Source organism: Lutra lutra, chromosome 15 (genome assembly GCF_902655055.1).
Source record: "Lutra lutra chromosome 15, mLutLut1.2, whole genome shotgun sequence".
Taxonomy (NCBI): domain Eukaryota; kingdom Metazoa; phylum Chordata; class Mammalia; order Carnivora; family Mustelidae; genus Lutra; species Lutra lutra.
The window spans coordinates 65,380,181-65,390,297 of NC_062292.1; the positions used below are offsets into that span (position 1 = coordinate 65,380,181).

The window sequence follows — 10,117 nt, forward strand, 5'->3', positions numbered from 1 at the left end:
AGAGTAAACACATAATGTATCCTGCAAACAGGACCCTTTCTGAGAGTGAAAGGGGGCATTACAGGTAATTAGGCGGGGACAACAGGCTTAAACTGGGACAGCCCCCAGACACCTGGACGCAGAGTCACCTCACCTGTTTCAAAGCCTGTCCTTTCTCCTAAAACACCTGCCTTGGACGCACCTCCAACCTTGGTTTCAGCCAATAATGTGGCCTTCACTTTGCAGGGAAATGGAAACCGCTAGACAGGGCTCCCCTTGACTTGCCGCAGACGCACCGCCCTTCATCACCGGCCGGATTACTCTACTAAAGACCACCTTGCAACCTAAGGTTGGGTATTCCTGCTGGGCTCTGAATCTGAGCTCCCTCCCTTCCTCTGGGGGCCAGTGGGGCCTCGCTTGTCCCCTGGCTCCTTTATGTCCTGCTTCCCTATCCCCACTCCGTGCTTGCTTCTCTCCTCAACATTTAAATATGTTCAGATCTCTCCCATCTTAAAAAAAACCAACAGCGATACAACTTTCCCTCTACCCCACACTCTGCTTTCTCCTCCCTGCTGTATTTCTTCTGCCTCTGAAAGGCGAATGCTGGCGAGAGGGGGGCCTTATAAACCCAAGCTGCCCGTGAGGCTCAGGGAGCTGACTCCTGCCCCTCTCCCGGCAGCCCCCGCCGCCCCCCACCTGCTTCCGCTCAGCTCCTGCAACCCAGTCTCTCGGCCCTACCAGGCAGATCCGTGAGCTTCCGTGGGTGTGCGCTGTTCTCTCCCACCTTGGGGACCCCGTGAGGGCTGGTCCCTCCTCCGCAGGGAGGGCTGCTGTCACCTCTGTCTCCAGTGGCCCCTCTGGGTACACCTTCCTGGTGAGGCTGAGAAACCAGCCCTTTAACCCTGACACTTACAATAGAAGGCAGACCAGGCAGATGGAATAAAATAGAAGACATGCACGTCTCCACTGGCTTTGCTTTGAGAGGGAGGTGACTTGTTGGGGACTTACCTGTTGATGGCTCCTCCAGGGTCATGGTTTGCTGTGTGGGTCCCCGTCTTTCCAGACCCAAAGAGAAGCCAAGGAGAGAGTCTGATGAAGGGTTTGACCTTTTGTCGCCGCCCCAGCCCTCCATCAGAGCAGGACTTGCTTCTCCTGGTTCCTCTTTCCCAGGGTTGTTATGGCAGGAGAACCGGGGCCGGGTCTTATTCCTTCTCAGTGATGTATTTGCCCCTAAAAATCCAGGGCATCTAAATTTTACTGGCTCAACTACCTTATCATGTACTATTGTGCCATAATCTAGATCCCTCCCTCCCAGAGCAGGGCCTTGGACATGGACTTGGGTGGAGGACGTCTTTGTGGGAGGTGAGCTCGGAAGCCAACCGGAAAGGATGAGGAACACACGCCTGGAACCGGGAACAGGAGGAAAACGAATGAAGGGTGTGTCGATGGCTGGGCGTGCTCTGGGGTATGTACTCTCCCCACACTGCGCCTGGGCTGAGTGGCCTTCCGCTCATTCCCTGAAAGCCCCAAAGCGGAGCAGCAGAGGTGCGCACATAGGGGGTGGAGGGGAGCCTTCACGCAGCTATCCACTGGGCCCCAGGCTGCAGGAAGGAAACCCCCGCAGGATGTTAGCTGGAAGCCTCCCTTCAGGGTCCCACCACGGGGCTATGGGACAGGGGTCAGCAGATCAGCAGGAACGAAGGGGAGCCTGTGTCACTGCTCTGGGTCCCTTCACCCAGGGTAGGGAGCTCAGAGCAGGAGACTGGGAAGAGATTTCTTTGGAAACAGCTGTTACTTCCTTGTGAGTCCTCACCACTTCCAGTGGTGGGATAGAGGGACACGGGCCAAGTGAGAGAGTGTGAAGGACAGGACTGGGGAGGTTTGTCATGCGGGCCCCGCAGAGATGGGAGACCAGGGGACAGGGGTCGACACCAGGCCTGGCAGAGTGGAAACCATCGTGCACTGAGATCGGGGTCCTCGCAGGCAGACAGCGGATCTTGGTGTCAGGGGAGGAATATGGCAGGCCACCGAGCGTTGGCAGGGAGACACAGCCTGCTTGGTGTCTGGTGCCACTCAGTGGGGACAGCTGGCCAGATGTCCAGGGGCTGTGGGGGGACCTTCAAAGGACCACCCAGAATAGAGATGCAGCAACCCAGGGTCAAGGGTAGGAGAGATGGGACCAGCGGAAACTCTTAGGAACTGACAAAACTCTTCCTCTGAGGAAGAGACCATCGTATCCATCTGCCAGACCCCCAGACAGCAAAGCCACTCGGCCCGGTGAGAACGATTCTATCACCTCCCCTTCGTGCGGGGCCTGCTGGAGAGGCAGGAGACAGGTTGGGGGAAGGGAGTTCAGGGCAGCAGAAATGCCAGGGTAAGTTGGGAGTGAGGAGAGAGGGTCTTTCCCATCCCCCAGTGTCAGCCTCCAACCTGAGACAGAGCCAAGCCAGGGGAAGGGGAGATTGCTTTGAATTTTAGTTTGAAATTTTGTATACTTCATGAGACAGGAAGTTCTCATCTCTGAATTGAGACAGAAGCCAAGACCAGAGTTCTCATTTGGGGCAGGAGAAGACTACCCCACTGAATAAAAGTGAGAGGGTGGAGGGCGCCTGGCTGGCTCAGTTGGTGGAGTATGTGGGACTCTTGATCTCAGGGTTTTGAGTTTGAGGCCCAAGTTGGGTGTAGAGATTAATGTAAGTTAATTAAATAATAAGTTAAATATTTATTATTTAATAATGATTAAATAATTAATATAAATTAAATTAATAAAACATCTGGGGCACCTGGGTGTTGGTGAAGCCTCTGACTTTCCCACAGGTCATGATCTCAGGATCCTGAGATCAAGGGTCCAGGCTATGCACTCAGTGGGGAGCCTGCTTCCCCTTCTCCCTCTGTACCTCTCCCGCTTATGCTCTTGCTCTTTCTCTCTCAAATAAATAAATAATTTTTTAAAAAAATAGAATCTTAAAAAAAAAGTGAAGGGGCAGTGAAACACAGAAATGGAGTTGAGTTTGGATCCTAATCTATGAGCCAGAATGAATTAGATTTTCAGAACAGTTGAAAATCGTCTTCGGAGAAGTCCTTTCTCCACAGTGGACTGGGAGGGGGTGTGTGTGTGTGTGTGTGTGTGTCTGTGAATTACCTCCCTCTACTCAATAAGCACACGCACTGTTTGTTCTTGTTGGTGGAGACGGGTCTAACCCATCTGAACATAGCTCCTGTTTGTGGATCCCCGTGGAGCCGCCGTGGGGGGTCCCTGGGTCTCCTTTCCGGAGAGAGCTTGTCTTCAGCTGCAGGGTTGCAGCTGGATCCCCGCTCCTCGCTCCTCCGGGGCAGGTTCAGCCAGAGAGCACAGCGGGGTCGGGGGTCGGATCTTGGCCCCAGAGCCCCCACCAACTTAGCAACTTGCTCTGGCAGAGACTGGGCTGATCTGCTTTGCATGACAGGGGCGTGGGCTCCCCCTGCCCCACTCTGCTTCCTTCCCTTTTATCTTTTATAGGGCGGGCGTTCCCCTCCACCCACAGGAAACCTCCTTCACACTCAAAGCCCACTGGCACCTGCCTCGCAGAGACCCCAAAGGATAGACTCACCTTTTAAACTCGGTATTACACACGTGACCTTGTTTCCTTATTTTTTAAATTTTGCTTTAAAATTTTTTAAATAGGAAGACTGCGTAAGAACGTTTTCATCTGCATTTTCAAAAAACCATAGTCTCTCAGGTTTAATGTTCCCAAATTAAACTTCCGGAACTGCCCACCCCCTTCCCTTCTCCACTTAGCAGGTCCTAGTACCTTCAGGTCATTTCTCCTGGAGGGCTTTCTCTGACCTCCTGAATTCAGATTTGTTAAACCCCTTGTCCTGAGCAACCCAGAAGAGTCCGAGTACATGGGTGAAACTCATCCAACTCGCTCTTAATTGTCCTTGGTCAGATCTCAGCCCCTGAGAAGTCCTGATCTGAAGCTCTTGGTCACGGCTAATTGCTCAGAACATAGGACCCGGGCCACGCAGCTGCTCAGAAAGTATCTGACAAGGGCTGAATCTGACACCGCGAATGCCTGGGGAGCTTCCAGCTGCCTCCGCCGTGGCCTCAGTCTTAGGCCATCACTCCTGCTTCCTGATCACCGCACAGACCTGTAAGACTGGGCACTCGAAAAACGTAAAAGTTCTCCTGTCCGAGTACCCAGCGAGAGAGTCTGTAGTCACCCACCGACCCAAGACTGTCCCCTGTGAGCTTGAACACCAGCGACGGAGACTCCTCCCGAGGCCACCTCGGCATCCTGAGCAGCTCCGCCTGTCCGACCTCCTCTAGCTTTGGTCCGCGTCACAGCCTCACAGGACAAGTTAGTCTTTCCATAATATTAACCTAGATGGGCTCTCAGGCCCAAAGTGTGCTTTTTTTTTTTAAAGAGAGTTAAAATTTTTCTTCCTCTTGATAGTCTCTCAAGTGGGAACCTGGCAAGCTTGAAATATGGAATGCTTCGTTTGTTCGTCCATTCCAGAAATATCAACTGGGTGCTGCATGTGTCTAGCATGGGACATAGAGGTGTCCCAGAAGACGGGGTCCATCTGGGGAGACAAAAACGCTTATAAGGTCAATGCATGACAGCAACATAGGAACCGCCAAGCGAGAGCTGACCCAGGGTATGCTCAGGGCCAAGAGCTCCGGACAGGTGGGGGAGGGGGGCTGCCTGGGAACACAGCGGCAGGGCGTCTAAGAAGGTTTCTCTTAGGAAGTGGGATCTGAGTGGGGTGTGATAGACAGGAAGCACGGGCCAGTGGGTGAACCAGCCGGGCAATCAGACTCCGAGAGAGAACTTCCCAAGATGGCCAGGGAGGGGCTTAATGGGGATGAAGGAAGTTGGAGGCTGTGGGGGGGGCTTAATGGGGATGAAGGAAGTTGGAGGCTGCGGGGGGGGGGGGGTGCGGTGAGAAGCATTTCCCTTCCGAGACGCTGTCAGTCAGTCACTCCGTCTCCAGCAGCCTCCTGACATCGCAGCTGATCTTCTTCATCAGCTCGGGGGGCCAGGAGGCCAGCCTGCTGGCGGGCAGGGCTGCTGTCATGGGGGCCCTTCCGCGGCTTCTCCTCCTATTCTTGCTGGTCCAGACAGGTGAGAGAGGAGAGACTGCAGTCCTGGGATGGGAGCATCTCCCTCCCTCTGCTCTCCTGTCCCGCTGGGGTTTGGGCTGGCAAGGCTCGGGGCTGGATGCTTCAGCTGTCCGGGAGTAAAGAGGAAGAGGGTGTGGCTGCGGTTTAGGACCAAGAGGTGGGGAAGCCTGCAACGCAGAAGGGGGCCGGCGCACCACAGCAAACGGCCAAGGTGAAATTTGGAGGAGGAAGGCCCAGACAGAAGCCAAGGCCTGGGAGGTGCTCAGGTCAGGTGCAGCGGGAGCTAGAGCCAGAGAGGGTTGGGACGGAGCCGGGGGCCACGGAAGCCACACGTGGGAGACAGGTGCACGCCCATCACTGTCCCGGCCTCAGGCACAGCAGCCCAGACACACCAGCTGGGCTGCTCCCGTCTTTTCTTCCTTTTTCTGCAGCGGAAGGGTGTTCTGGAGATGATGGGGATACAGAGGACGTCGTTGCGGTCCTTCAGGAGTCCGTCAGACTCCCCCTGGAAGTTCCAGCCGATGAAGAGGTTGAGAATATCGTCTGGTCCTCTCATGTAAGGCTTGCCACAGTGGTCCCTGGGAAAGAGGGGCAGCCGGCCACCATCGAGGTGACCAACCCTCGATACAAGGGCCGAGCGAGCTTTCCCGACCCCGGCTACTCCCTGCACATCAGCAATCTCAGCTGGGAGGACTCAGGGCCGTACCAGGCTCAGGTCAACCTGAGGACGTCGCAGATCTCCATTGTGCAGCGTTACCATCTACGTGTGTACCGTGAGTGTCAGCTGGGAGCTCCAATGCTGCTTGTCCGGGGCTCTCCCCAGCTTTGCACACGAAGGAGCAGTGGTCTCGGGACTCAGAGTTACGGTTGGAGGGGCGGGGATGGGAGGGTGGGCTGTCTCCTCTGCGCCCAAGCCCGGTGTCTGAGCTGCGGAGTGACCGGAGCGGCGAGGCCCTGGGCACGCGGGCTGTTCCCCTGGACCTTCCGCGCGCAGTGAGAGGGGTCTGGAGCTTTGTGTGCGGACGTCCGGGGGCCCTTCTCTCCCACTGAGATCCTGCATCCTGGGAATGGACGCGGCCTCTAGGCCTGAGTGCTCGATCCCCCTGTGCCCTGTGAGGGCTGCTAATCAATGTCTCCTCTCCACCCGAACCAAGTTTCTCAGTGCCGGTGACACTGACTGATCTCCACCTGGAATCTTGCAGAGACACTGATTAAACTATCAATGCCCCCAGGAGGTGTGACAGTATTTTCTGGGATCAACGAGGTAGAATGGGTTTGGAAGAAGGTGGGGTGTGCAGGGGACGGAGAGAAGGTGAGGCCATGTTGGGGGGCACGTAGAAAATGCCAAAGGCAGCCCTATCTACCTTAGTAGTTGCCTGGGGGACCCTGGAACCAGATTTTACAGCAGCTGTATTAGTTTCTGGACAGGCACCCCTGTCCCCTCAGGATTGAGGACCTTAAGAGAACAGCCCCGACCCCTGATTACTTAAGAGGGTCTTTGTGTCCCTCCTTCATCTAGGCCGGCTGTCGGAGCCTCGTGTCACCGTGAACTTTGAGATCTCTCAGGAAGATGGCTGTAATATATCTCTGACCTGCTCTGTGGAGAAGGCAGGCCTGGACATGACCTACACCTGGCTATCCAGGGAGGATGGCGTGGACACAGTGCACGAGAGCTCTGCCCTCAGCACATCCTGGCGGCCTGGGGACAATGCCCCCTCTTACACCTGCAGGGCCAGCAACCCCGTCAGCAGCATCACTTCCCGCCCCATCCCTGCCGGGTCCTTCTGTTCAGGTACCAGGCCCCTGGGGACAGCCCCGAGCTACTGCAGGGCTCTCAGCTACCACCGCCCTCCCTCCGTTCTTCCCAGGAGAGTAGCTGGTACCCAGAACTGCACTCCTCCCCATGGGACCTGGTCCCCTGGGCTGGGGACGGGGCCGGCGCTCCCAACTCCCAAAGGTTCTTGAGTCTCTCGCTCAGCTTGAGATCATTCCCTGCATCTCAGCTCCTGACTTCTGTGATCAGAACACACATGTCCAGGGACCCTTGCCAGGAACAGCAATTGGCTGTGAACTTGAGACCCCTCTGTGGGATCTGGGCAGGATGTCCGCCTCTGAATCTGGACCTCCCCCCTCCCCCGCCCTGGTGAGCCCCTCTCTCCTTGCCTCCTTCTGCCCCAGATCCCGGCTGTCCTTCGGAGAAGTCCACTCACCCCTGCGTCTTGACCAAGGGGCTGCTGCTCCTCGCGCTCCTTGTGGTTCTGGCTGCGGGGCTGTGGCTCACTGGAGCCCCAACACGGGGCCGAACACCAAGGAAGAGGAAGCTCGAGAGAAACAGACTCAGACTGAAAAAGAAGGAGAAGCCCCACCCCAGCCTGGCCTGAGCGACCCTGGGACCACAGTCCTGAGCGCTGTTTCTCCCCCAGCCCCCTGGGGCCTCTCCTCCCAGGGGGCCGAGGGCTGGGCGCTGTAAGGGCCATACTCCACAGGGGGTGGGGGAGAGGATGATTATCCCGCAATAAAGTCGAATTAGGTGACCACCGCTCTGGGGGGTGACGTTGGGTCCTCGGCCGCGCCACTCCCCAGACCTGCTTCCCGGGCTTTCCTTGCGATCTGGGCGTCTTCCCCCACAGCCGCTGTGCTTTCCCACGCCTGCCTCTGCTAAGGAGAGTGAGTCCAAAGCCCCCTTCACAGCAGTCTTTATTCTTCAGCCCCTACCCCACCCCCGCCCAGGGTACACTTTCCTGTGACCCTACCTGAGTCTGGGAGTCCTACGCCGGGGAGAGGTGCCAGAGAGATGCCAGAGAGAGGTGGGAGCACTGAGCAGCCCCAGGGGGGATAAACTTCCCGCTCAGATTCTGCTCTCAGAGCCTGCCGCCTGCCCAGTCCCTGGGCTCAGGGCAGAAGCTGTGTGGCCCATTGAGATGTCCTGCGTCCCGGGGCTGAGCCGAGCCACGGTGACCCTCAGTCAGTCGCCTTCCCGTCCACTTGACACTCGCTAGCCGCTCCCGGCCTCTGCGGCCCGCCCTTTGAGGCCGGCCCCAAGACGGACGACAACTGGGCTGGACTGGTAGCTGGAGTCTAGACTGCTGACGCTGTCTGTGGTTGGTACTGCTGTCTGGTCCTCTTCTCCAGATTTCCAGTCTCAGACCTACTCTCTGGACCCTTGTCCTGGGGGGCACGCCCACCGGCTCCACGTGCACCCATCCCTGGCCAAGCCCTTACGCTGATCCCAGTAGCCTGAACCCCTCACCCAAGCCTGCTGAGCCCTTTGTCCAGCAGACACCCATTCAGGCTCCGACCCTTTCCTGGGGCTGAGGCGGCACGGGAAGTCTGGCTGGTACCCCTGGGGGGGGGGAATCTCTGAAGTAGAGTGAGGGACCAGGGCTGGGCCGTGTGGCAGAAACTGTCTGACATTCCTCCTGCTTGCCTTCCCCTCTCTCAGTGAGAAGGATGCTGGTCTCCAAAATGACTTCCAAGGGGCAGTGGGATGCTTAGGGGAATCGTGGGGACCAAGGACACTGCTTTTGGGAAGACAGGGCAGGTGGGCCAGGCACTAGGACACCAGGAGGAGGGTTCTTTCCCAGGTCCCAGCCTGGAAAGGAAGCAGGGCCATGAGGCAAGCGGTGGGGGGGAGTGTCCTAAGTTTCTAGGCAGGAGATGGAGCCCCTTGGGGCCTGGAATGGAGTTGGTGACATTGGGAAACCAGGCCCCAAAGAGCTCCTCAGGTGGGCAACAGATCAGCTCTACTCCCTGGGGGCCTGAGCCCTTGTCCCCCTGGAAGTCAGTCCTGGCCTGAGGCTGATTCTCTGCCCCTCTGCCCCGTCCCCCAGGAGGTCCCACCTTCCAAGAGGCCTGTGGTTCAGGGCCAAGGCTGCAGCCCCTGTTCCTCCAGCTCCTGCATTCCGTTTCTGGAGACTGACTGGGAAGGCACACGGGGCTGCTGGGTTTTCCTGGATCTCAGAGTCAGGCCCACGGAAAGCGAGTAAAGAGATGGATGGTCCCTGTCCGGCTGGTCCAGGGCTCTCGCCGGAGCTGGCCAAGTCTTTCTCCCACCATCTCCGAACAGAGAAGGGCTGAAACCCCAAAGCATCAGGGGGAATCTGAAAGAGGAAGGCAGAGCCCCTCAGACGGAGGAATTGCGGCTCAGGGAGGTCCAGGCCGCTCTGTCTGCAGGAAGCCAGGGAAATGATCAGCTGGTAGCACTTCGCCCTTGGCAAAGTTTGCCTGCCCTTTGACACAGATGGAAGCAAACGGGGACAGGAGTGGCGTGGGGCGGAGGAGGGAGGGCAGTATTTAGGGATCCACTAAGAGTCAGGCACTGGGCTAGCACTGGGGAGGCAGGAAACACCTGGCCTGCCCTCACGGAAGTCTTCCTGCAGTCTGTGAAGAACATAATTACGAGGTGTGACAAGGGCCATGGGTGAAGGTGAGGGCACAGTGGGAGGAGGGGTCCCTGCCCCCAAGGGAAGAGGAGAGCACAGTTTCTGACCCCAGATTAGCCGGGAGTCCAAGGAAGGGACATTCTCGCCTCAAAGACGACGAATGGGAAGACACTGGTTTGTGGCAGAGCACAGTGACTTCTAGGGACTTTGAGACCACACCACGCAGGGGACAAAGGGAGAGGTAAGAAGAGGGTCTGAAGAGGAGGCCAGGCCCCTCTGAGAGACTCAGCGTTGTGGGACATTCAAGCAGGAACACCCTCCTGGACCTACAGCCTCACGGGGACAGAAGGTAGGGATGCCCATGGCGAGGGGACAGTCTGTGAGAGACCACACCGGGTGATAGGGCTAGTGCTCCCAGGGGTCAGTGGCGCCCGTGGAACTGACCACAATGACTGATCTTCTTCTCAGCAAGTTGAAAATATGTGGGCCGGCTGATACTTGGGTTACATAAAATCCTAGTGGGTTGAACACCCTTTCCCAGAGAGTAACAATCACAGAACGAGGGGGACCCAGAAGAAAAGCTTAATTTTGAGACTCAGGGACTATTTTTAATTAACTTTCACTTCTGGCACAGTGAGGGAACAAGTTT

The 10,117-nt window shown here is 57.1% G+C and overlaps 1 protein-coding gene and 1 long non-coding RNA gene across 2 annotated transcripts; both read left to right on the plus strand.

The window, feature by feature from the left end:
* Nucleotides 1-1,327: 1,327 nt before the first annotated feature.
* Nucleotides 1,328-4,820, plus strand: LOC125086342 (uncharacterized). Its single transcript, XR_007123159.1, has 3 exons — nt 1,328-1,524; nt 3,479-4,319; nt 4,416-4,820. It is a non-coding gene; the product is annotated as an uncharacterized LOC125086342 (long non-coding RNA).
* An 86-nt stretch (nt 4,821-4,906) lies between these two features.
* SLAMF9 (SLAM family member 9) lies at nt 4,907-7,632 on the plus strand. The gene is made up of 4 exons (XM_047705591.1): nt 4,907-5,087; nt 5,518-5,859; nt 6,606-6,878; nt 7,265-7,632. The coding sequence occupies exons 1-4, from the start codon at nt 5,039-5,041 to the stop codon at nt 7,465-7,467; spliced, it is 867 nt and encodes a 288-aa protein (XP_047561547.1). The 5' UTR covers nt 4,907-5,038; the 3' UTR covers nt 7,468-7,632.
* Nucleotides 7,633-10,117: the final 2,485 nt, after the last annotated feature.